The 26962-nt window shown below is 41.8% G+C and overlaps 2 protein-coding genes across 3 annotated transcripts in view; both read left to right on the top strand.

The window, feature by feature from the left end:
* The window catches only part of SEC23A (SEC23 homolog A, COPII component), a 41522-nt gene extending 14971 nt beyond the window's left edge, over window positions 1–26551 (top strand). For both annotated transcript variants that reach the window (XM_077323162.1, XM_077323163.1), the window contains exons 6-20: window positions 252–331; window positions 865–1009; window positions 7289–7447; window positions 7902–8017; window positions 10252–10375; window positions 11539–11619; window positions 12266–12355; window positions 13699–13805; window positions 14753–14906; window positions 16381–16458; window positions 19854–20015; window positions 21798–21884; window positions 23495–23650; window positions 24589–24654; window positions 25426–26551. In XM_077323162.1, the coding sequence (XP_077179277.1) occupies window positions 252–331; window positions 865–1009; window positions 7289–7447; window positions 7902–8017; window positions 10252–10375; window positions 11539–11619; window positions 12266–12355; window positions 13699–13805; window positions 14753–14906; window positions 16381–16458; window positions 19854–20015; window positions 21798–21884; window positions 23495–23650; window positions 24589–24654; window positions 25426–25515 (1695 nt within the window). In that variant the 3' untranslated portion in view covers window positions 25516–26551. The remainder of the gene's footprint in view (window positions 1–251; window positions 332–864; window positions 1010–7288; window positions 7448–7901; window positions 8018–10251; window positions 10376–11538; window positions 11620–12265; window positions 12356–13698; window positions 13806–14752; window positions 14907–16380; window positions 16459–19853; window positions 20016–21797; window positions 21885–23494; window positions 23651–24588; window positions 24655–25425) is intronic.
* On the top strand, window positions 1019–7282 carry LOC143830535 (general transcription factor II-I repeat domain-containing protein 2-like). The gene is made up of 2 exons (XM_077323165.1): window positions 1019–5593; window positions 5897–7282. Exon 1 carries the CDS (start codon window positions 3567–3569, stop codon window positions 5370–5372), a length of 1806 nt encoding a protein of 601 aa, XP_077179280.1. The 5' UTR covers window positions 1019–3566; the 3' UTR covers window positions 5373–5593; window positions 5897–7282.
* Window positions 26552–26962: the final 411 nt, after the last annotated feature.

Below are 26962 nucleotides of genomic sequence, written 5' to 3'. Positions count from 1 at the left end.
CCTATTTATATAAAGGCGATTTCTACTGATTTCTGACTTCTATCTGCTGCCCCCCTGTTATTGCATTACACATTCTCAAGGATGCTCCAATCTCCATGAATAGCTTTTGTGGGGGCATTGAGAGATGAAGTGGGAGAGATCAAGAAACCCCTCTTGTGTTCTGTTTTGGTACTACAAGATCCAACCTGCAGTTATCTTGCTGAACATATAGGTAAAGCGATACATTTCATTCTGAAACTTATTTTTAACAGGAAATGCTAGGACTTAGCAAAATGAATGTTTCACAAGTGGGTCGTGGTCCTCAGGTACAGCAGCCACCACCTTCAAACAGGTATTTTATTATTAAAACTAAATGTTATGTTTACGATTTTGGGCTTATTTCCTGTGCTAACGCCTTCATTTGCTATTATTGTATGGGGACTGTTGGGGGAGATGTTGCACTGTGAGCGTTTTTATGTGCCTGCTCCATAAGATCTAAGACATTCAGTTTGTAGCATGTAATTTGTGAATTGAGAAAGTTACATTTTTAAATATCTTGATATGATTGGATGCTTGTTTGGGTAGACATTGACCACTTGCTTGTATAACTAAAATGCTTGTCAGGGGGTCCTTTTTGTATTTATGCATCTTGACAATTTCAGTAAATCTCAAGAATGCTAAGACCACTGGTCTTAGTACATTACTTTCAAGTAAATGTACTAAAAATGTACTAAAAATGTTTGCAGTTTGGTGAGCTATTACATTAAACAAAGTGACCAGTTCAGTGTCATGCAACTAAATGAATGTTCTAAAATAATTTGAAAAACTTAAAGGATGTAACCAGAAGAATATCTAGTGGACTGTTTTTGTTGTTGTCTTCTTTAGATTTTTACAGCCGGTACAGAAAATTGACATGAATCTCACTGATCTTTTGGGTGAACTACAACGGGATCCTTGGCCTGTTCCTCAAGGGAAGAGACCGTTGCGATCTTCTGGAGTGGCTCTTTCCATAGCTGTAGGACTGCTGGAGGTAACCAGTTCTCCTTCATGTTTATCTGAAAGCTCATAGGCAGCCTTTAGCTTGTACAAAAAGGTTATCTAATGTTAATGCAACTTAAAATGGGATCATTTTGAAGATCATGTGGTCTGATTGTACATTAGGTGAATAGGCTTTCTTGGTTTTTAAAAAAGTGTTTTGAATTCCACGAAATAAAATGCAAAAAGTTCGTTGTAAAATCCAAGACTGGGTTGTGGGAAAGATGCCTTATGAGACATGGATCTGGTCTAAAATTCCTTTTCCAGGTGGTAATTGAAGCTTAAATATGCCAGATCTTTTTCTTGCTATTTAAATGATCTAATGCAGGGGTCCTCAAACTACGGCCCGCGGGCCAAATCCGGCCCCCGGACGATTTTTATCTGGCCCGCCGGGTGTTTTTCCCTCCAGCCGCCTGTCAGCAGCCGACTCCCTGCGGTGCGCATGTGTGAAATTTGAGCTGCAATCTCTGAGTCCCGCCTTTTCTCCGTCTCTTCATTCTTCCTCTGTCTCTGGCGTGATTGGAGGGATAACGAGTGTGCCTGTGGAAAGCCAGCGGCTGCCTGATCGAGGTTAAAAACAAGCTAGGATTTTTTTTTTTACGTTAGGAGAGCCTTTTTTCTTAAGTTGGTTAGTTGGCTTGAGCTTAGAGTAGCAACAGGAAAATGAGGTTTACAAAGCAACGCAGGGTCTGCAGCGCACAGCGGCTGCCTTAGAAAAACTGCTCTTGCAAGGATTTTAATCTTTACCCCCCCCCCCCCACCTTCCCGTCGGATCTCTTTTGCCAAGCTCTTTTTGCTGCCTTCCTCCGAAGAGAGACCCGCCCCCCCACCACGTTAAAACAATTAGGATTTTTTTTTAAACATAAGGAGAGCCTTTTTTTGAAGTTGGTTAGTTGGTTGGGGTGGTTTCTAGGTGGGTGGCATAACAATGATAATGCAAATTGTCAGTGCTCAGAGGAAATGCAAATGGTCAGTGCTCAGTGTTATTGCATGGGAACTTAATCCAGCTCTGCAGACAGCGAAGGAGTAGGAAACCCAATTTAATTGACAGTAGAAGAAGAAGAGTTGGCTTTTATATGCCGCTTTTCTTTACCTGAAGGAATCTGAAGCGGCTTACAATCCCCTTCCCTTCCCCACAACAGACACCCTGTGAGGGAGGTGAGGCTGAGAGAGCCCTGAGATTACTGAAAAAGAAGAGTTGGTTCTTCTATGCTGCTTTTCTCTACCCAAAGGAGTCTCAAAGTGGCTTCTATTCGCCTTCCCTTTCCTCTCCCCACAACAGACACCCTGTGAGGGAGGGGAGGATGAGAGAGCCCTGATATTACTGAAGGAGAAGAAGAGTGGGGTCTTATATGCCGCTTTTCTCTACCCGAAGGAGACTCAAAGTGGCTTCCAGTCACCTTCCCTTTCCTCTCCCCACAACAGACACCCTGTGAGGGAGGGGAGGATGAGAGAGCCCTGAGATTACTGAAGGAGAAGAAGAGTTGGTTCTTAAATGCCGCTTTTCTCTACCCGAAGGAGACTCAAAGTGGCTTCCAGTCGCCTTCCCTTTCCTCTCCCCACAACAGACACCCTGTGAGGGAGGGGAGGATGAGAGAGCCCTGATATTACTGAAGGAGAAGAAGAGTGGGTTCTTATATGCCGCTTTTCTCTACCCGAAGGAGACTCAAAGTGGCTTACGGCCGCCTTCCCTTTCCTCTCCCCACAACAGACACCCTGTGAGGGAGGGGAGGATGAGAGAGCCCTGATATTACTGAAGGAGAAGAAGAGCTGGTTCTTATATGCCGCTTTTCTCTACCCGAAGGAGACTCAAAGTGGCTTACGGCCGCCTTCCCTTTCCTCTCCCCACAACAGACACCCTGTGAGGTGGGTGAGACTGAGAGAGCCCTGAGATTCATGCTCGGTCAGATCAGCCTTTATCAGTGCCGTGGTGAGCCCAAGGTGGCTGGCTGCATGTGGGGAGTGCAGAATTGAACCTGGCATGCCAGATTAGAAGTCCACACTCCTAACCACTACACCAAACTGCATTTATATTCTGATTGCTATTCAGTTGTGTATGATGTTGTATGCTGTGTGCTGTGTAAGCCCTGGTTCACACTGTTGTGATCTCTGAGCAGTGCGAGTTCAGCCATGTGCTTGTATGGCTGAACTCACATTAAATTTGGAAGAAAAAAGGCATATGTGCCTTCTTTTTTCCTGCAGTGGAATCTGATTGCATGGGTCTTAATCTCACCTATGCAATCAGATTCCTATGCGAGTTCACAAATCGCAGTGCAGTTTGCACAGGGTAGTGTGAACTGGAATGGTGGTGGAGGAACCGGCTCTGTAATTGTGCCGGTTCCCGCACCACACCAGTGTGAGCCTGAGATAAAAGTGGAGTTCCACCAATATGGGCACTGGACTGGCAAGGCTGCATTGATGGGCACTGATCAGACTGCACTGATGGGCACTGATCAGTCTGTATGGCTCTGTGTGGGCAAAGTTATTGCTGGTATATTGTTTTTGTAGTGCTTGGCATTTTACTAATAGCTATTTGTAATCCCTAGGAAACAATGATATCAAGAAAGAGAAAAATTGATTCGGAGTGTAGGATATTTAAAGAACAGTGGACTTATGATTACTTTTTCATGCAGTACAAGGAAAAAGCTGTGTGTTTGATATGCCAGAATATAGTGTCTGTGTTCAAAGAATACAATTTACGTCGACACTATCAAACTCAACATAAAGATAAATATGATTGTTTGGTCGGAGAAGTGAGAAAAGATAAAATATTAAAACTGAAAACTACATTGACAACTCAGCAAAATACTTTTGTGAAGCAGAAGCAGCTAAATATTTCAGCACTGCAAGCAAGTTTTCAAGTTGCCAAGCTAATAGCGTGTACTGGCAGACCATTCGTGGAGGGAGAATTTGTTAAAGAATGCCTTCTTTCTGTAGCCAAAGTGATGTGTCCAGAGAAGACAGATTTATTTAGTACAGTGAGTCTTTCAGGACCTACAATTACACGAAGGATTGAAGAGATGGGAGACAATTTACATCAGCATTTGCAAAACTCTGCAAAAAAACTTTCCTATTTTTCCTTGGCACTCGACGAAAGTAATGATGTCCGTGATTCTGCACAACTTCTCATTTTTATTCGTGGGATGAATGACTATTTTGAAGTCACAGAAGAGCTTGCTGCACTGCAAAGCATCAAAGGAACAACTACAGGAGAGGATATCTATGAAAAGGTTTGCCAAACTGTGAATGGTTTGGAGCTGGACTGGGCTAAACTAGCCAGTGTGACAACTGATGGTGCTCCTAGCATGGTGGGGTCTAAGAAAGGAGTAATTGCTCGCATTAACCAAGAGATGGACAAACATAACCATTCTCATCCAATAGCCATACACTGCCTCATCCACCAACAAGCGCTGTGTAGTAAATCACTGAAGTGGGACTCTGTTATGAAAATTGTGGTCTCTTGTGTTAACTTCATTAGAGCTAATGCACTAAACCACAGACAATTTCAGGAATTTCTGTCTGAGCTAAATGTTGCCTATGAAGATGTTCTGTACCACACAGAAGTCCGTTGGCTGAGTCGAGGGAGAGTTTTGAAACATTTCTATGACTTACTTCCACAGATTACATCTTTTCTGCTTTCAAAAAACAAAGAAGTACCAGAGCTCAATGATCCAGAATGGAAATGGCACCTTGCCTTTCTGACAGATGTAACAGAGCTACTCAACAGTTTCAATGTGCAACTTCAAGGAAAGAGGAAGCTCATCTGTGATATGCAATCACATGTGAAAGCATTTGAAGTAAAATTAGGCCTTCTCATCAAACAAGTGAAGGAGGAAAATTTCTGCCATCTCCCCACAACTCAAAATCTGTTAGCGGAAAAACCATTGGTTGCATTCCCAAACAAAACATGTGTGGATTCACTGGAAAAGTTGCAAAAGGAATTCCAATTTAGATTTAAAGAGCTTCATCTCTATGAACAGGACATACAGCTTTTCCGTAACCCATTTTCTATTGACATTGAAAATGTGGATACAATTTACCAAATGGAACTGGCTGATCTGCAGAATTGTGACTCTCTGAAAGATGCATTCAAGTCAAGCAGCCTTCTTAATTTTTATGCATCTCTCCCCTCTGAGACATATCCTAATCTCAGGAACCATGCACTCAAAATGGGAACCATCTTTGGCAGCACTTATGTCTGTGAACAGACTTTTTCCAGAATGAAACATCTGAAATCTCCAACCAGATCCAGACTAACTGATGCACACTTGCATCACTTGTTACGACTAGCAGTGACAAATATGGAACCGGACATTGACCATCTCATTAGCCAAAAGCAGGCCCATAGTTCCCATTAAAATACTGGCATGTTTGTTGATTTAACTTTACTTGTTCTTCATTTTAACTTCAAAATAAGATATGTGCAGTATACATAGGAAATTGTTCAGTTTTTTTTTAAAAAAAACGGTAGTCCGGCCCTCCAATGGTCTGAGGGACAGTGAACTGGCCCCCTGTTTTAAAAGTTTGAGGACCCCTGATCTAATGAATGCCCATCTAAAAAAGCCTTTACTAATGTAAGGTTATAGAGCCTCTTGTGGCGCAGAGTGGTAAGGCAGCAGCATGCTGTCTGAAGTTGTCTGCCCATGAGGCTGGGAGTTCAATCCCAGCAGCCGGCTCAAGGTTGACTCAGCCTTCCATCCTTCCGAGGTCGGTAAAATGAGTACCCAGCTTGCTGGGGGGTAAACGGTAATGACTGGGGAAGGCACTGGCAAACCACCCCGTATTGAGTCTGCCATGAAAACGCTAGAGGGCGTCACCCCAAGGGTCAGACATGACTCGGTGCTTGCACAGGGGATACCTTTACCTTTACCTTTAATGTAAGGTTTAAGACCTTCCCTTCTGCATATTTACATGGCAGATTTAATTGGATCATACTGGATTGCCCGTTGTAGAAGATCAAGAAAACAAAGATCATGGCATCCAGCCCTCTCAATTCCTGGCAAATAGATGGGGAAGAAATGGAGATAGTGACAGATTTTATTTTCCTGGGCTCCAAGATCACTGCAGATGGGGACTGCAGCAAAGAAATTAAAAGACGCTTGCTCCTGGGGAGGAAAGCTATGGCAAATCTAGACAGCATGCTAAAAAGCAGAGACATCACCTTGCCAACAAAAGTGCGTTTAGTCAAGGCTATGGTATTCCCAGTTGCAATGTATGGCTGCGAAAGTTGGACCATAAGGAAGGCCGAGCGTCAAAGAATTGAGGCTTTTGAACTCTGGTGCTGGAGAAGACTCTTGCGAGTCCCTTGGACTGCAAGGCGAACAAACCGGTCAGTCCTAGAGGAGATCAGCCCTGACTGCTCTTTAGAAGGCCAGATCCTGAAGATGAAACTCAAATACTCTGGCCACCTCATGAGAAGGAAGGACTCCCTGGAGAAGAGCCTAATGCTGGGAGCGATCGAGGGCAAAAGAAGAAGGGGACGACAGAGAATGAGGTGGCTGGATGGAGTCACTGAAGCAGTAGGTGCAAACTTAAATGGACTCCGGGGAATGGTAGAAGACAGGAAGGCCTGGAGGATCATTGTCCATGGGGTCGCGATGGGTCGGACACGACTTCGCACATAACAAACAAACAAAAAAAAGAAGATCTTATTCATAACCAAGTAGAAGATCTTATTCATTATGTCCTGTATTGGCTTCTGTATGATGATGCTCAAATTAAGGTGAACACAATACTGTCTGAGGATAATAATATTTCTTTTGTCAGATGTTTTCCCTCCTGTCACTTTAATCCTGGCTAATTTAATTTCCAAAACTATTAGGAAAAGGATTGTTTCAACAATGACTGAGGAATCTCCATTCTAATCAATGCATAACTCTTTTTATTCTATATCATTTATTTTATTCAGCTGTGTTTAATCTCTTCTTTCCCATTTTATTTTCATATTGTATCACGGACAAAGTAAGATTGGGAGCATTTGTTTTTGATTTGATATTTTTATTCTTTATAGTTATGGCTTCGACTTCAACAACAAACTTATTTCCATTATTTGTGATGGTGAGCTGTCACACATAATAAATATATTCAATTAGATTATAAAATGAATACTGATTATAAAATGAATACTGAATGTGAAGAAACAGTTCTAAATGTCAAAGAAACATAACACAGAAATTATATCATTTGTTTCAGGGTATCTGTAACCAGGATATAATTTTTGAAAAGGGTGTTATTTTTGCTTTGTGATTTTCATTAAATATATATTATCCCACAGTGTACTTTCCCTAATACTGGTGCTCGTATAATGATGTTTATTGGAGGACCTGCAACCCAGGGACCTGGGATGGTTGTAGGGGATGAACTTAAGCTCCCTATAAGATCTTGGCACGATATTGAAAAAGACAATGCCAAATATGTTAAAAAGGCTACTAAGGTAAGAGAATGTGACACAGTTTGAATCTATGATTAAGTGTTTCAGTTTCTTAAAAAGCTGGTAAAAGTATAGTTGAGTAGATTATTTAAGTGCTGCTGAGCACAGATTTTAAAAAACGGCTTCTCTATTTCTTAGGCTTTCTATTAAAAAGCCCCTTCTAGAATTAGAGCCCTATGGAGCAGAATCTGGCCTGTTGACTTTTTGGGTCTGATCTAGGGATCAATATAAATATTTAGTATATCTCTTTACAATGAAGAAATATGTAATAAATACTATTTGACATAGCGACAAAAAAGTTTTCAAAAATTCTCTTTGTATTTTAATAAGTTGCCAATATATATATATAAAATATGGCAACTACAGCAGCTTCTGAAGAATATTTGAAAGAGTGCAGGCTATGTAGGATTTGATTCATGGTACATGGAAAAATTTATGTTTCCATTTTTGTCTCTAGCATTTTGAAGCTCTGGCAAATCGTGCAGCTACAACAGGTCATGTTATTGACATCTATGCATGTGCACTAGATCAGACTGGTCTTCTGGAGATGAAGTGTTGTCCCAACTACACAGGGTTTGTTTTGCCTATCTGTGTGTTTTTATTTATTAAAACAAAATATGAAGTTATTTTGGGGAAAATGTTCTTGTCGAATTGGGAAACAGTACCTCACTTAACATGGGTTCTCAGAGGCAGAAATCCAAGTGATCTTGCCGATGTTTGCATCATTTCTTGTGTGTGAGCAAAATTGTCATTGAAGTTATTTTTTCTTAGCCATGAAATTATCCATGAAATAATTTCTCTTCAGGTATTCACTTATTTCCAGTATTCTGAAAGGTTACTGCTAAAAACTTTTTCGAAAACCACATACCATTTCCCTAATGCTCACGTTGCTTAAACTGTGTCCCACTAGTAAACTTTTCCTCTCAACTGAGTAGTATTACAATGTAGCAAGGAAGCATGTTCATCAACGCTAAAGGCTAGAAAATGTCCCAGAGTTAAATCCAACCTTTTGTTGCTGGCCTGTCTCCTCTGGGTATTCACCTCACCCATGTAATCCAGACCACAGCATACCACAAGCAAAAAACAAACAAACATGCAAAATAGGGCGACACTCTCCTAAGGCTCCAGATCACATATCTCCAGCTGGCTTAGGCAAGCTGTGCCAAGTTAAAGCACACATGATAATATTCTCCAAATAGTAGGATTAGTAAATAATCTAGGGAAGAAGTGTCTTCTGACCTCAAATAGAGTGATCAGTTAGACTTGGCCAGTGTCTATCCCAAAAGGAGATCCAGCTGTTGCACAAATACATTTAACATTGGGTCTGAATGTGGTCGTCCCTGGTACTTGAGAAAGGAAGACAGTGAGGTCTGTCACCCCCTCCCCCTTGGGAAAGATGTGACACAGAGCCAGGGGTAGTCAAAACTGTGGCCCTCCAGATGTCCACGGACTACAATTCCCGCAAGCCCCTGCCAGCGAATGCTGGCAGGGGCTTGTGGGAATTGTAGTTCGTGGACATCTGGAGGACCGCAGTTTGACTACCCCTAAGAAGAAATTATTTTCTGTTAACATACTTGATTTACCGTTATGGTTGTTCTGGCATAAACCTGCAACAATTATTTACTGTAAGAGCGCCACATGCTTGTACCTAGAGCAATCTGAAACTTTAGAAATATTTAGCTTATGAATTAGAGTTTATCAAATGATGTAACATTCGTGTCTCTTTCTGTCTTACCTATGCGAGACTAAAATTTGGAGTCAATTTAGAGAGCTATTTAGTTCTCTCTTTTTTGGTTCTGTCCTGGGTATCATGACTAAAATCAGACGTTTCAGAGTAACGATCTTTGCATTTTTAATATTTTAAGTCACTGTTTTTTATAGAATTCCAGGTTGCTATAGCAATTGATCAACATGGCAAATATGTATATGACAAATATTACATATTGGTCCCAGTCCAGAAAAGCATGGTCCTATTGATTGAAATCTGTTCAGTAAATCCATCTACTAACTTGTCCTGTTGATTGCAGTAGGGCTTTTAAAGGATTTGAACCCAGTGGGTTGGAGCCAAAATGTTCATAAATTAGAAGAGTTTACAGCAACAACTCTTCCTCTTGCTCCTCCCAAAAACTGCTGCTGCCAATCTGGGACCCTCATGAACAACATGCTTGATAGCTCAGGAGATGGCAATAGGAAAGGGATACTGAGTGGAAATTATTTCCCTTTGCTCTCCTAAGAGCAGAGCAAATGTGAAGGTATGCTGCTTCCTCAAAGACTTTACACAATCTTCCCTCTTCTGACCACAGCCTGCCCCAGGCCACACGGCATATTGTTCAGCAGTGGGTTTTTGGGTGGGTGCTAAGCAATGCAAAGAAGACCCACCCATGTGAATCGTTCCACTTTATGAGAGCTTTCAGTCTCTCCTGGAATTTTGCTTACCTCATGTTGCATCAGAAACATGACCTTAGTCTTAGCTGCTGTGTTATTATTACTATTGTGGTCCATTTTTGTGAATGAGCAGTGTGAAAAAGTAACGACACACTAATCAGTACGGCAGTGACTCCATGGGTGCTGCAGTTTGTGCTTATGTTTTTTGGGGAGGCACTTTTAAACAATTTGTACACATGCACAGTATTGTAAGAAAGAATAGGAGATTACAGGACCAAGTAGTATGCAGGATAGGAGCTAGTTCTGTGGCAGCAAGTTAGTAGTGTGACAGTGAGCAACACAGAGCTACAGCACAGCTAATTTTTGGGTGCAGTTCACATATTGTATGTGTCTTACGTATTTTCTTTTGCATCATTTTGTAGGGGTTACATGGTAATGGGAGACTCCTTCAACACATCCTTGTTCAAACAAACTTTTCAGCGAGTGTTTACCAAAGATGCCCAGGGACAGTTCAAGATGGGATTTGGAGGCACCTTAGAAATTAAGGTAGAGTTTGGAATTCACTGTATATCTTCTAAAAGTCTGATGCTGTTATCCCGTTACATGTTCCCTCCCAGTCAGGACAACCAAAGTGAAAGTAGTAAGTTGTTCAGTCAGCATTTCAGTTTAAACCTTTAGTCTTAGGACCTTTACTATTTTGACTGTGAAAGTAGACTGTTGAATTTAGAGTGACTGTGATGCTGCATTCATTGTTTGGGCAAGACTGTTAAGTCCTCCTCCTGCTGACTGACTCATGCGGCAGGAGGCTCAAATATTTGATGTATTTTGCAGTCAGCCCTTGGCTTCCAGCATGCTGCATTACATAGATAAGTATGATATTTAGATTCCACTCACAATACTTAACTGAATATATACAACAGATCTTTCTCTCTTGCTGGAAAGGAGGAACAAATCTTCAATTCCGGCCTTTTCTTTCCTGCCAGTGTGGTGCTTGGGTAGCATTTGGTAATAAGTACACAGTCTGCATTATACCTTGCTCTGTCGGACATACAGATGCAAATGAAACAACGTAATACCCACAGTATCATAGAGGTGGTGGTGGGGGCACTAATCTCGTTCAGATGCCAGGTCTGAGAGAGGATCTCCTGTCTTTCCGCTTCTGGCTCCAGCATTTGCAACCAGACCAGCCCTTTGAAAAGGGGGAAAACTGAACATATGAACTGCTGCAAACAGTAGGAGGAGCTAAGGTATAAAAATACCAGAAGTGATTTCAAGATAGAGAAGAACTCACAGAATTCTTCATTTAGAAAGGAATACAAAAGTGACTTACAATAGATGTAGTGCGTTGTGTAGGATCCCAATATGGGTACAAGGTCTTGCAAGGGGATCCAACCACAGCTCTGCCTTGAACCAGAAGGAAAGATGGGATAGACATATTTTAATAAATAAAGAATAGGACTGCTGCAGCATTGTGCTGTCCTGAAGGGGGTTAGGAGCGGCTATTAGTGCAAACTGCCCAGCAGTGCAGTATTCATTTGGCTGTAATGAAGAAAAACCAGCTTGTTTTGTCCCATTCCCAGGCATAGAAAGCTTATTCAACTTTGGTTTTTTTGTTGCTGAACTGGTAAGGGTGAATTGCCAAGCTGTAAAATGATTATTTAGATATATATTAGAATACCACTGTTTTTCCCCCCTTTCAATCTGTCTAGACTTCAAGAGAAATAAAGGTATCTGGAGCTATTGGACCTTGCATATCCCTCAATTCTAAAGGGCCTTGTGTATCAGAAAACGTAAGTTGACAAATCTGTGCTTAGATTTTTTTTGCAGTTGGTGCTACAGGAATCTGGTAATTTTTTTGCTGCAATGCATTAATGCTGTAATCCTGTGTGTACTATCTGGGAAATAAATGGGAGTTGCTTCTGGGTAAACAAGTATGAGACTATAATATGGCTATCCCTTTAAAATATGTATAGTCTTGCTTTACAGAATTAAAAAGAATATTATTTATTATTAACTTCATTTGTACCCTGTCTGTCTCTCCAGTGGGGATTCAAAGTCACTTATATTGTTCTCCTCTTCTCTATTTTATGCTCACAGCAACCATGCGAGGTAGGTTAGGCTCAAGGTCACCCAGCAGACTTTGATAGCAGAGTGGGGTTGAAACTGAATCTCCCAGATTCTAATCCAACGTAATAATCACTATGCTACATCTTGTAATAGCTTTTCCTCTTTCCCTCTTTCTGAATTTATGGTCCTCAGTTGCTTCTGATTGTGTAGTAAAGGTAGTAGCAAAGTATCTATAGCAAAGATACAACTTTGCTGTATCTAAATCACTGGGGCAGGAATTGTCAGTTGTAATAAGTTTTAAAAGCCCTATTGTTGCATTCCTAGAAAGTGTCTTTTCTACTCACAGCATTGCGTACAATCTTTCCACAGGAGATAGGAACAGGCGGTACTTGTCAGTGGAAGATTTGTGGACTTAATCCTACTACAACTCTAGCGTTGTACTTTGAAGTTGTGAATCAGGTAAGAGGAATTTTTTTACAGCCTATCTAATTCCTATCCAAGGTGTAACAATATATTGTATTCTTATGGCTACTTCAAGGACTTCTACATGGAGTTTTACTGTTATTTGCTGTGAATATAGACTACAAGTCAGAAGTGTGTTAGCTTTTTTTAACTTACAAAAATAGATGTCATAATTGATAGTGGCATATGAAAAAATGAAGAAATGTGTGGTGCTCCTCTCTAATTGGTAATTCTTAGAGTATGAAGGTATAGTGAGCTTTGTCTTTTTAATACCTAGATTATTAAATGGCTCATGAGAGAAAAACTGACACACCTTCAGTAGCTGGTATACAGAAGCTATTAAGGTATCTAATCACTAATAACCTCCCTTGAGACTGAGATGAGAGGGGGGGGCTATAAATTGAAGCATAAATACATAAGGTTATACTGTAATCTGAATATGAAGCTTGCAGAGTCCCCAAAGAAATTATTATCAACTCCATTGTTTGTAACTATTATATTTGGGCTTTGCATGCACTGCAAACACCCACTGAAGGATGAAGGTCTTTTATTTTTGGAGCTTAGCCTTCAGCAATTTAAGAACAGCAGCACACACAGAGAACACTAAAGCAGAAAAATTAAACTCTCCTCATTTCCACCTCATCTATGCTTACCAACAGCTCATCTAGTTTCGGGAATACTTAGGAAAATTTAACATATTCAGATAGAATCACAAACCTTGGGAAGGTTCTTTGGTGGTATTTGAGCTCACCTGCTCCCCCTTCCCATACAGTCAGTTTTGCAGGTGAAAACTTTTGCCTTCTCCTGGACTGAGACATGTATTATCATGTGCCTGATCTATTATAGTTTGTTCTCTTGTTTGCAAGTCAGAATTCCAAAGCAAGAGAACAAGCTGAGGTTTGTCATTTGCAGGAGAACACATGAGGTTTAAGGACTTCGGAAGTTTGCTCCTGCAGTGTCAAGTGACAGTGACCATGGACTTGAATGCAGCCAAAGCATTTACCTTGGAGCAGTCAGTGTTGCTATGTGTATTATTGATTAAGTTTTCCCACTTACTGTAGGGACAGTATGTATTCTTTATGTTGATTAAACACTGTTTCTGTATTGATTGCATGTTTTTAAAATTTCCCAGGTTTCTTGTTCAAGGTGGATAATGGGCTTTACTGACTTCTGTTTTTCACATGTTTGCAAAGCATATTTATTGCATTAAGTGGCTACTATCAGATATATTTCTAAATATATATTAGGTTGTGATAGGAATCTTGATCTTGTGGACATAGCACACAATATCCTTGGACATTCTATTCAGTGTAATCGCTACATTTTTCTCTTTGAAACAGCACAATGCTCCAATTCCTCAGGGAGGGCGAGGTGCAATCCAGTTTGTGACTCAGTATCAGCATTCAAGTGGGCAGAGGCGCATTAGAGTAACCACCGTTGCCAGAAAGTAAGCCTTGATGTCTAAATGAATACGCTTGTGCTATATACACGCTATTCAAGTAACAATTTTATGCTTAGAATTTAAACCTTAGGGGTCTAAGAAGACTTCTAATTTAGATAATCGCTTGGGTTATTGGTTGATTGGAATGGCGTAAAGGAGGGGTGTAGAGTAAAATGGCAATTGGTTGGGTTGCCTGAGACCTTAGATCAGTGGTTCTCAATCTGGGGGTCGGGACCCCTCTGGGGGTCGGATGAGCCTTTCACAGGGGTCGAAGCATGGTGAGCAGCTTGGCCGGGGGGGGGGACTCTGCCACTGTTGCTGCTCCTCCTGCAGGCGCCCGCGCTCGGCCGCCAGCCGCTCCAGCAGTGCCTCCAGCGCAGCACACTCTCCCACCAGTCCCCCCACCAGGTGCTCCAGATGGCGGCGCAGCTCGGTGGGACAAGAGGCAGAACTGAACTGAGAAACCCTGAAAAAAAAACAATTTATACGCAACCATGAACTATGGATCTTCATGCCATTGGTCTGTTTCTGTGAAAAAAACACTTGCATAATTTTATGGTTGGGGTATTAAAGGGTCGCGGCATTAGGAAGGTTGAGAACCACTGCCTTAGATGAATCATTTGTTAGTAGAATGAGAGCTGTGGGGGGCTGCTTTACTGAGCTGCTGCAACTTTCAGCTGCCTGCCAGTGGCAACTGACCGTAAACTAGGAGCTGCTTGCAGTCATGCAGTCAAGTCGACATTCAGGGACAAAACAGGAGCCAGGATGCTGCAGACCTGTCCTGCTTGTCAGCACAGCTTTGGAAGCTCAGTGGGAGACAGCAGAGGAGAGAGGTCTGTAGCAGGTACAGGAGAGTGCTTTGTGGCCCCTGAAAGTCACAGTGGGTCTCCAGTTTGGATATTCCTTCATTTGAGAAGTAAACTGTGTGGTAAAACAGTTGTTGTTCTTTGCAGTTGGGCAGATGCTCAGACGCAGATCCAAAACATTGCTGCCTCTTTTGACCAGGAGGCCGCTGCCATCCTTATGGCCAGACTGGCCGTGTACAGAGCTGAGACAGAGGAAGGACCGGATGTTCTCAGGTGGCTGGACAGGCAGCTTATCAGACTGGTAAAACTTTAGAAATGCTTTAGAAACTTTCCTTTCCAGGTTGTGTAAGATGCTGTTTTCTCCATGTGTCTCTCCCTTCAGCCTGTCACCTTCTCAATAACATAACAAATTGAGATTCCAATGGCACCTTTAAGACTAACAAAGTTTTATTCAAGGTATGAACTTTTGTGTGCACTTCCTCCGATACAATATATGTGTGTGTGTATGAAAGCTCATACCTAGAATAAAAAATTGTTGGTCTTAAAGATGCCTCTGGACTCTTAAATTTGTTCTGCTGCTTCAGAACAACACGGCTACCCTCTTGAATCTCTCAATAACATGTTGGATCCAAAGGTGTCCTTCTGTAAGTGAAAGGACTCTTTCTATGAACAACTCCTAAATTGCAACGTGATGGCATTGTGCTGGGTTTTGTCCTGCCTCACATTATTAGTTGACCCAGTGGAGTGGAGTCAACGTACAGCATGATGGTTCATTGCACTATAACAGATGTAATGGAGAAGAAACTGAAAAGTAACAGTCTATGTGGTTTCTATTGTGCAAATTTGAGCTCATCAAGACCTCAACATGCAAAGGCTTTTCTGTGTAATTTGGATTTGGATCGTAACACTTATTAGATCGTCTATTCATGGTCACCTAAGGCATGCAGTTAACCCACATTCTTCCCACATTCTTTATAAAATCAATGTCAAGCTATATTTTTCTAGGAATTTTAATTGTATTTCTCTTCTTATAAAAGCAGGAAAAATATAATACAGTTACATAAAACTAATATCTAATTGTTAAGATGAATTTTGCCACCAACATATGTAGAACAAGTATCTTTAACCTGTCTAGCACCCTGGTTAGATCACATTTGTGGCCTGTTTCTAGGATTACCAGGACTATCCATGCTATTGGCAGAGGATGGGGGGTGCTTTCTCAAAGCTCCCCAACGTACTGACATCATCCAGAATTTGTGTGTGTGTGTCTGTGTGTCTGGGGGGGGGGGGATGCTCTGGCTTTTGGGCAAAACTCTGTGGTAGAATTTACTTCAGACCATAGAGATTTGCCCCCAAAACAGAATGTTGTCTCTTGGTGACCCTGGTGTGCTGATGTCACCCAGAAGTGATATCAGCATGTTGCAACATTCTTCCAAATTTGAGTGAGTTTGCGGGGATGAGGTGTGTCCAGAAAGTGAGGGACCCCAACTGGACCAGTAGACCTGGTAACCCTATCTGTTTCATACCTGGCATTCTTTTGGAGTCAGAGGTCTCTAGAATAACAGTGATAAAAGTATTTGAGCAAGTCATACTAATGCCAGAAGTAGATTCAAGTGGGTAGCTGTCTTGGTTTGACTAGCTTTTTAAGCAAAGAATGATATTACTGTATAATTTGGATATTATGACACAGTTACTAATTTGCCACTAATTTTCTTTTGCCTTATATCTGTACTCTTAAGATCCTAATTCCATTTTGTATATTCAAATCTCTCCAGTGTCAGAAATTTGGAGAATATCACAAGGATGATCCAAGTTCATTCAGATTTTCGGAAACTTTCTCCCTTTACCCTCAGGTGAGTAGGAAAAACTGGAAAATAGAGATCTTTCTATAACAAGCATGATGTAGATTTAAATTTTTATTTCCAGCAGGATGGAGCAAAAAACATGCAAGTCACTCTTTGAAAACAAATTGTTCAAATTAAATGTGTCTTTTGTGAGTGTGATATAATGGATACATACTGGGGCCTATTCTGCACACAATAGATAATGCACTTTCAATGCACTTTAGAAGTAGATTTTCCTGTTCTGTACAGGAAAATCCAGCTGCCAAAGTACATTGAAAGTGCATTATCCTATGTGTGCGGAATGGGCCTGGGTTAACATAAGAACATCTCTGGATCTGTGGGAACCTGCCAACTACAGACCCATCTTGCATTTAGCATTTCTGGGGAAAGTAGTGGAAAGGGCTGTTGTGGACCACATATCAGCATTCCTGGACAAAGCTTCAGTCCTAGACCCATCCCAGTCAGGGTTCTGGCCTGGCCATGGGGTGGAAACAGCACTGTTTGACCTCTTGAATGACCTCTGCTGGCAGCTTGATCAGGGTGGGTTGGCGCTGCTTCTGTTACTCGATCTCACAGCAGTGTTTGACATTAGTCAACCATGAACTTCTCACTCACCACCTCACTGATGCTGGGATATGGGGGACAGTCCTACAATGGCTGATCTCTTTCCTCCAGGGTCATGGACAGAGGGTAGCAATTGGAGAGAGATGATTGAGCTGCTGCCAACTTGTGTGTGGAGTCTCACGAGGAGTGGTCCTCTTTCAAATCTTATTCAGCATCTTTTTGCACCCTCTTGCCCTGCTGGTGTGGAGGTTCGGGCTTGGATGCCATCAATATGCAGATGACCTAGCTCTTCTTCCTGATGGATGGCTGCCTGGATTCATGCCCAGAATCTTTAGCCAAATGTCTGGAAGCAGTGACGGGTTAGCTCAAGCAGAGTCGTCTGAAGCTTAACCCTTCAAACACAAAGGTCCTATGGCCACCCAGTGACATTCTTTTAAGCATAAAATGAAGTTTGCAGTTTCCCCCCCTTGTGATACATGTTCAGTCTTTCTGATTTTAAGGTAGTTTGTTACATTGTGACTTTAGATATCAGCACAGTACATACTAGTTCTGGAAAAATAATTAATATGATTCAGTATAATGCATCTCGGGATGCAGTGGGAGTGAGAAGTAGATATGGTGGATTTTTGGCATAATAATTTGTTGCTTTGACCATAACCTTGGAAATGGCGGATTGGTTCATGCATAATGGAAAACCATTGTTTGGTGCTAAAGAAATTTGTGTCTCCCCCCCTTAGGATTCAGTTATTTCCCTCCTGGTTTTTAGTGCAAACAATGGCTTGCTATTTTCTCTATGTCATCAAACAGATTTGAAGTACAAGTTCAAACCGTAGGTTGCTGGTTCGGATGACATACAGAGAATAGTTTGTATTAAAACAGATACAACTGAATTGCAGAATATAAGGGAAGAGGAAGAGGATGCGTGCAAAATCATTCTTGTAGTGACAGATTATGCTTTGGCATTACATGTGACCCAATCCAATGTTTTGTTGGTCCATTGCTGACTGGCCAAATTTGATTGCGTGCAACTAGGGGATTGTTGTATGAGTAAATTCAGAAAAGAGGATTTCAGAGGTCTGATCTACTCTGGTCTGGCGTCCTGGATTCAGAAATTCACACAGATGACTCACCTACAAAGATTAGGCCTAGAATATATTGACCTTAAAACCTTTGGCAGACAAAATGGAATTTAGTAGAACAACAGGAGTGTATATATCCAGTAAGCTCCTATCTCTATTGTAAAAGTAAAAATAATATTGTTTAAGTTCAAATCCAGACTGTAAAAACATTTGGTAGATTTCTCTAACTTGTTCTCATAAAGGGTTTCCAATTCCAAGTTGTAGCGGTTTTCTTCTGCAGTGCTGAATGACTATTATCTAATGTGCCTTAAACCAGGGGTAGTCAACCTGTGGTCCTCCAGATGTCCATGGACTACAATTCCCATGAGCCCCTGCCAGCATTTGTTGACAGGGGCTCATGGGAATTGTAGTCCATAGACATCTGGAGGACCACAGGGTGACTGTCATTTCCTTAAACCACTTTGTATGCAGTAGTGTGACTGTAGCAATGGAAGACCCAATCTGTTGTTTGTTTTGATGTCCTTCTACAAAACAGCTAGGCCCACTTCCCCCTCCCACATCCTGTTTCGAAGAATTATGCAAATTGGTCACACCAGCAGAATGATGATTGGCAGAAATATTACAGATATCACTTGTACTCTGACAGCAGTACACACTGTCAGCTGCGGCATGCTGACAAAAATATTAAACAGAGTGTTGTGGAATATAAATGTAGCAAATCACTGCTGTGCTGTTTCATTCTCTTTCCATCTGTGTGGTAGATTGTAAATAAATAGATAATTGATTCTTACACGTCTGCCAGTGCAGCTTTTCCTTGCAGAGAAACATGACAAAACCTTCAGTAAATTTTTTACTCCAAAACGTCTTCAGAAATGGTCTCTGGGGAAATGTCTTTATTGCACTGTGAGGCATAAATTCCAGGTATGCACTACTTCATGTGTATTTGTTGAAACATACAAACCTTGACTTATACTGCGTAGCAGCAACCTAATCTGAATTGGCTGACATCAAGAAGTGCTCCAACCGTCTCAGCTCCTGCTTCCTTCCTCCCAGTTCCCCAGTGTACCAGGGGGCTGGTTTGAGGCGGGGGCAGAGAGGGTGTCTGGGAACGATCACATCAGTGGCTGCAAACACCCAGCTATGCCAGTCATCGACTAGGTCATCTAGCAAATCGCTGGTGGGCACTAGGCCCTCAGAGCATTCAGGAAACCTATACAGGCAGGCATAAATGAGCCCTCTGGTGTATGGAGCCACGCCTTCAAGGCAAAATGATCTGACCATGGACCATTTGCTGCTATGCACATCCACCCCTCACCAAGGATCAAATCTAGGTTGTGGCCTGCTTGATGGGTGGGGTCTGCAACAAACTGTGAGATCCCTAGGTTGACCATGGACTGGAGGCAGGTTAGTCCATATGAACATTGAAGTCTCCCCCGATCTTCCATAAGCCCTGATGACTGGGATCCCTGATCCCTCACTGAGCACCCTTTGAATCTGTCCCTTCCCATCCATCCTTAACTGGGATCCCTGATCCCTCACTGAGCACCCTTTGAACCTGTCCCTTCCCATCCATCCTTAACTATCTCAGTACAGTTTTAATGAGTTTTTTGAAGTGGCCAACTGTAGTAACATCAGGTGGCCACTAGATGGTACTAGTCATGTATTAAGTAAATTGACTTGAATGCCTTATAGATATCTAGGTATTTTACTCTTTGAGGAGAAACAGACCTTTTCTAGAGATTGGACTTGTTTGTTTTGCAGTTTATGTTTCATTTAAGAAGATCTCCATTCTTGCAAGTGTTCAACAACAGTCCTGACGAAAGTTCTTATTATCGCCATCATTTCATGCGGCAAGATTTGACTCAGTCACTTATAATGATTCAGCCAATCCTCTATGCTTACTCATTCAATGGACCACCAGAGGTATGATGTCATTTAACTTGACATGCATTGCTGATATTTCATTCATGTTTTGTCCTTCCCCAATCGTTTGGTTCAATGTTGGCAACATCTTTAACCCGTTCAAATTAAAATAAAAACTAAGGCCCACGTGCATTTAACGTTTTCCTTCAAATGCCAGGCCAAAGGTTTGTACCGATTTCAAAAAATGCTTAAATTAGGGAGGAGTTCTCAGGAATGCCTCTCCTAATTGGTTTTGCCATTTAATGAAAGATTCTGTTGATCCTCCTGCTGTTTGAAGTTGAGGCACAGTGATGGGTGGAAGGTACCTCGAGGGGGGGTAGAGTTCCCATCACTAACTTCTGAAACCTGTTCTGATTATAGGACTTAGTAACATTTATTCGGGATATGTGTTCATTCAATTTTATACAATGATCCGAAGAATTTGTTTGGAGAACAAATAAATTTTATTCCTCCTTTTGTGTTCAGCCCCACCATTTACTCTGCTATGGATTGTTGCTATGACAGCTGGCTTCCCCCCTTTTCTGGCACCTTGGACAGCGCAGAACCCTTGTAGAAAGGAAAGGAAGGGATGGCTGTACAGCAAGAGAGATGCTTCTTCCCACTGTCAGTTGGTTGGTCCACCAGGCTGCAGCAGAAACCCTCAGGATGTAAATGCTGGGGTGGTTGTAAAGTGGGGAGAAGAAGGAAGGAGATAGAGGGCAGAGGGAAAAGAGTTGCCCATTGAAACAGGGCTGAATATAAGCAAACATGTAAGACATTTGTTTATTTCTTTTAAATTGCCTTGATTCAGCATAGGTTGCCTTGCCCACACCAGCCCCTTGTTCTTGCCAAACAGCTGCATAATGGTGAGGAATCCAGCATGAGTGAAAAGGAAAGCTGCAGTGTGGAGCTGGAAGAGACTAGAGGGCTGTGTCAGTCCCCTTCTAGTCCTGCCATACGAGACACAGTTTTTTCCCCAGATGATGATGATGATGATGATTATAATTTTTATGATTATTATGATTATTATGATTCCCCACCACTTCTGAATCTGGCTCGTGGTGGGTTACAAAGGCTCAAACTCTATTAAAATCCCAATTAAAAGACATAAAATCCCAACATGTCGGAAAACCCAGTCCCAACCCCGCCACTATTAGAGAGAGAGGAGAAGGGGGTAAGATGCAATACCTATACCTGGAGGGGAGGCATAGATTGACCTCGCCAACCCCAGCCTCAACCATAGGCCTGGTGGAAGAGCTCCGCTTTGCAGGCCCTGCAGAATGCCGAAAGCTCCCACAGGGCCCGTAGCTCACTCGGGAGCTCATTCCACCTGGTTGGGGCCAGGACCGAAAAGGCCCTGGCCCTGGTTGAGGCTAGGCACACTTTATTTCTACTTATAAATATCGGATAATGCCTTAAAGTATTAACTGTGTAGGTCTTAGGACGGTACAGTAAAAACAATAAGAAGCTCCTTGTTGCAAAGGAACACTTAGAATGGCAGAAATCCAACGAGAAGCAGAGGGCTAAATGAGCAAAGGAGTCTTGCTGTTCTCCACTTTGTTCCCCTCTCCCTTAATGGATATATTCTTATAAGAATTTGTTTGCTGAGCCAGCAGGCTTAAACCAAAATGAGAATAACACTTTATAGAAATGACATTTCAGGTATGCTGAGGGAAGATTTCCGTAGCAATTGCATTTGAAAGTAATGTGACTTCCTAAATGCGAGTGACACAACTGAACCTTTGAAATTTGAATTTTTCTTTTCTGCACATGTAATTAAGACATTTCCTCTCCTTATATTAGCCTGTTCTGTTAGACAGCAGCAGTATTCTGCCTGATCGCATCCTTCTCATGGACACCTTTTTCCAGATCCTTATTTATCATGGAGAGGTAAGATCAATTCACGTTTAGTTCCAATTCTGACCCTTTGGAGATATATTTATCATAAATAATGCCTACTATCTATAGAGCTCTTCAAGGTCATGGAAAGATCAGGAAGAGCAGCAGTTCCTAACACTATATCAAGGCTATTTCTAAACTGCTTAGTTTTGGGAATTACTTAATCATGCAGTGTTGCTTCTGCAGGGGGAGGAAGGCCTGCCACTTCTGTGCAGTGTTTTTTTGATCTTTAAATTGCTCAGGGTCTTAATTGCAGGGGAGTATTCTGAAGTTCATGAATCCTTACAGGATGATGATCTGGCAACTATCATGTGCTGCTAATGCCAGTAACTCCAGCTCTTGAAATATTTTAGATTGGTATTAGGCAATTATGTGACTACTAGTAATCAAGCCCACTGCCCTCGAAATGCAGCGGGCGCTAGCAGACGGCAGAGGCTTTCCGGGGCTGGTAGTAGGCTTAGGGAGCCCTCCCCCCCCCCCGCAGCCGCCTCCGCGCGTGTCCGAGGCGGGTCGTCTTCGCTGCGATGGCTACTTGTCATTGGGGTGAGGGAGATGTCCGCGGGTGGCTGGCGGTGGGCGTGGAGCGCCGGTGTCGGCGTGGGTGAGCGGGCTGTGGGCTGGGAGAGAGGTTGGTGGGCGGCAGGCCGTTGCTGGTGGCGCGGCTGGCGGGCATCCTTTGCGCGGGCTCTTCCCCGCGTTGGTTGTGGGCGGCAGTTGCCGCGTCGACGTCTCCGCGCTGAGCGCTCCTGTTGGCTGCAAGGTAGAAGATGGCGGCGGGAGGCTGGCGGTGGGGCTGAAGCGCGGGTTGTCTTGAGGGCAAGCGGAGGCGGGCTTGGAGCTTTGAGAGGCGCGGACGTTCACACAGCCTTCTTTCGGGGAGCCCCTGGCAGCTGTGCTCCGTGCGATTGCCGGGGGCTCCCTCAGGCGGCGGCCTGACGCAGCGAGAGGTGCTTTGCGCCTCCGACGCGCCAGGCCAGCGGCAAAGGCAAAGGGAGCAAAGGCAAAGGGAGCAACTGCGAGCCGCGCTGTGCGCGGCTCGCAGTTGCTGGGGCTGGGAATCGGAGGGACCAATCGGCAGGCGCTGCGCGCCTGCCGATTGGTCCCTCCGATTGTCCAGAGGAAGGGTCCAATCCGGACCCTTCCTCATCACGGACACATCCCCGCCCTAGAACCCCTTAGCCTTTTATATAGTCCGTGGCGCCCATGGCGCCACGGGCGGTTTAAAGATAGTCCACAGAAAAATTCCAGTGTTTAATGTAATTTCTTTTTATTAGTATGAATCAAAACATAACATCTATGCAAGTCGTATTTCTGGTATTTTGGTTGGTCCAGATAAAAAGATATATAACTTTTGTTTTTGGAATTTTATTGTGGATGTCCCATTAAAGAATGAAGCTAGGTATAATGGACTCTGAGACTTAAAGAGCTATGGCTTAAAATGGATTCTCGTATGATACTTTTGTTATACTGGTTTTAATAGAGCACCTTGAGGTAATGGTTTGCCCTTAGTATTACATCAGTATTAGAATATTCATTGACTTTTTCCTCATAAGATTTCTTAAGAGTTTTTAAGATTTCATTAAAAAATTATTGCCTTGTAGACTATAGCTCAGTGGCGCAAGTCAGGCTACCAGGACATGCCAGAGTATGAAAACTTCCGCCATTTGCTCCAAGCTCCAGCAGATGATGCACAGGAAATTCTCCATTCCAGATTTCCGATGCCACGATACATTGATACGGAACATGGGGGTAGTCAGGTAACTGAATCCAGCTTCACTTTAGGAAATCATGTTATTACATCTTATTTTGGTAGTGATCTTGCCTCGATTAATCTTTATCTCATACCTACAAAAGACATATGAACAGCGACTCTGCACCTGACATACTGAACAAAAGACGTGGTTTTGTATTGGGTTGAGTAGTCCTAAGATGCCACGGCACATTCCGGCTTTTATTTCCCCGTGTGATTCAGACTGACCACAGGAATCCTGCTTTCTACTGTGTGCAGAGATGACATAATTTCTCTTCAGGCATTCGCTCCATATAGGAGCACCTCATCAAGTTGGGATGTCAAGCCAAACTGCTACTGTTTTGGGATATATCACTTTGCTTTATATGACAGTATAAACCCACTCACGTTCGTCTTTCCCTTGAATATTGAAAAGATGCACAAGTGTAGATGCCATGTATTATAACGCAAAAAAGCGTTGCCTAATGAGGTTTCCCTTGTTATTATTATGATTTTATTCTATCGGCATTTTGCAGTCTTTCAGTTCACATCCCATAATTTCTGTGGATAATTAAAAAATAAGACTCTTGTAAATCTGAATTCATGAATTTAGTTGAAGATACTTACCATCTACCTCAGAGCTCCATTGAACATCCTGTGCTAGAGGCTGGCATTGTGATTAGTATGGAAGGCTGCTCTAGAAATGCATTGTGAGTTGGAAGGCTGCACTTCCTTAACTTGAAAGTAGTTGTATCTTTAACTGAAAGGGAAATCTTTTAAAATATTTATAAAGTAAAGAGTCTGCCTGCCTGCAGGCTACATAGCTACTACCCCAGGGCAGTGTGCTATATAATGATCATCCTTGTTCTATCACACTGATAGATTTAAATTATTAAATCAGTAACTTCAGTCACTTTAACGATTGCGTAAAGGAATACCTTTCTTCTCTTTTTTTCTTAATCACAGGCTCGTTTTCTACTTTCAAAAGTAAATCCCTCCCAGACTCACAACAACATGTATGCCTGGGGACAGGTAAGATTCCAGATAACTAAGCAAATTAAGATCATTGAAAGGATATTGTTATTTTTATCCTAGCTTTGTTTTTTTAATTAAGTAATGATTCCTGATAAAACACCAAACGATTCACTGTCCAGGTTATGGAGGTCCTTTATTGCAGTCCTTGGAAATAAATATTTCTCATGCATGGCCTAGGAATGCTAAGTGTGTTTTGTTTGAAGATATGCGAGTCAAAACTTTCAGTACAGCTTTCAGTCAAGCAGCTATGGTGGCACTAATTCTTCAGTAAACCAAGTTTAACCATTGTATTTAAAACAAAAAAAGTGTCAATGAAGCTTTAGAAATAATGAAGACAAGGCTTCTGTAGTATGTGTAGACTACCATAGGATGCAAATTACTCAAATATATTGGGAAAGGATAGCAGGGCAAATTACTCAACAATGTGGGAAAATGCAGCTTGTGAACATGAGAAGTGAAGCTTGTCCCATCTGTTATGGAGCTATAGATCTCTGACGGGGGCAAACGTGGATGGCTAAGTCTACCATGCTTTTTTGAGCTTCCTTATCTGTGCTGATAGCACTCTCTTACCTTAATGGGTCACTGGTCTTACCCAGCACATCAGTCTTGATATAAAATGAACTTAGGGAGATGATGAACTACTTCATCTAAATTTTTACAATGATTGGGATTCCCACTGATGAGCCTTGGATTGCACGCAAGAAGTTCTGGTGTACTTCAGTAGATTTCCACAATGGTTGTGACCTAATAATTACCCTTCTTTAACAGGAATCTGGAGCCCCCATTCTTACGGATGATGTCAGTCTGCAAGTTTTCATGGATCATTTGAAGAAACTGGCCGTATCAAGTGCTGCCTGAAGAGGCGTGAAGTGTAACAGATGTTGACAAGCTGAAGCGGCATTTCAGCTTTATTTTCCATTTTACGTAATTGTGGAACGGATGCTCTGATGTATGCAAGCTGCCTAACTACATTTTAAAACAATGTAGCTCTCGAGTGAATGTTTATTGCCAGAGGCCCAAATGCAAACTGCAGTTTTGAAAAGCAAATTAAATTGGAGTACAATTAGGCTGGAAAAACTCTCGTTGGTTGCAGTGATATTATTGTAATTTGTCTTAGTCCATTGATTATAACTTTGTATTATCTTTTATAATGGTAGAAAATATTATTCTGGCATGCACTGCAAGACATGGTCAATGTAATAAGACCACTGTTGGTACTGGGCTTTTCATGATCTGCCTTGTGGCATATTCATGTTAATTTTTTTTACTAGAAAAGAACAAAGAAATTGATTATAAAATGCTAATAATTCAACTTTCGAATGTTATCCAAAATATTTGTTTCCTGCAGGGTATAGCAAAATGTTGATGGTCTCGAAAAATTGTTCTGTCGTCGCCCACCCCTATTTTTTGTGTAGAAAACCCTTCAACATATTTGAAGAAGCAGGAGCCGAGTTGTCTCGTTTCCAGAACTTACAACTGGGCAGTCTTCTCGGTAATAATTGGTAAAGCCTGCGATTGCTACAGTTAACCAAACCTGAGTGCTCTCGGGAGAGAATAATGAACAAATAAATAAATAAATATGCTATATCTGGCAGCTGTGTCTGAACTAAGGAATACACTACAAACAAAAAACAAAAACATGATAATTGACACACAGTTCCACCAATAAAATACAATTTTATAATCATAGCCGTATACTATTATGATACTTTGTGGTGCTTGTTTTTTTCTGCTCCTGTTTTGTTATAAATTATGCAGGTTGAAATTCTTGTGGAAACAGTGTTATACAGTACATGGTATAATTATGATAAATCTAGTAAAGCTGTTGTTCTTGTTTTGTTTCCTTGCAAACAAACATGTTCACCTTTTATTATTAAAGTTTTTATGTATAGAACAGATGCTTGCATAGTGAGAACTTTCTTTACATGCAGTAAGCAAATTCAGTAACAACTTCTCATTAAGTAAATTAGTAAAATAACTTAGTCATCTGCTGTGAATTCCTGCATGACTCCACTAATGTTTGTGATGATTCCTGGCAGACTTTTCTCAATTGTTAAAAGTTCTAACCTTGAGCTTTAACTGCATCAAAACTACTTATGATACCATAGCTGTATGTCCAGGCTTTCAGGTGGGTTTCTGCACTAATAGATTCAAATAGCAGGCTTCTTTCTTATCAACCTTAACTCTGTTTTTGGTTCTCTGTACATTTGCCTGTTTCTCAGAGGAATTGTCTTATATGGTCCATATAAGTTCCCACTTGAGTTCCCACTGGGGAAGAAAGTGGGATAAAAATAAATTAATAAAT

This window comes from Paroedura picta, chromosome 2 (assembly GCF_049243985.1).
Source record: "Paroedura picta isolate Pp20150507F chromosome 2, Ppicta_v3.0, whole genome shotgun sequence".
In the NCBI taxonomy this organism is placed as follows: Eukaryota; Metazoa; Chordata; class Lepidosauria; order Squamata; family Gekkonidae; genus Paroedura; species Paroedura picta.
This window is presented reverse-complemented; position numbering and strand designations above follow the sequence as displayed.

Excerpts from the sequence above, each read along its gene's own strand:
- LOC143830535 (XM_077323165.1), top strand. The coding sequence starts at position 3,567 with ATGATATCAAGAAAGAGAAAAATTGATTCGGAGTGTAGGATATTTAAA.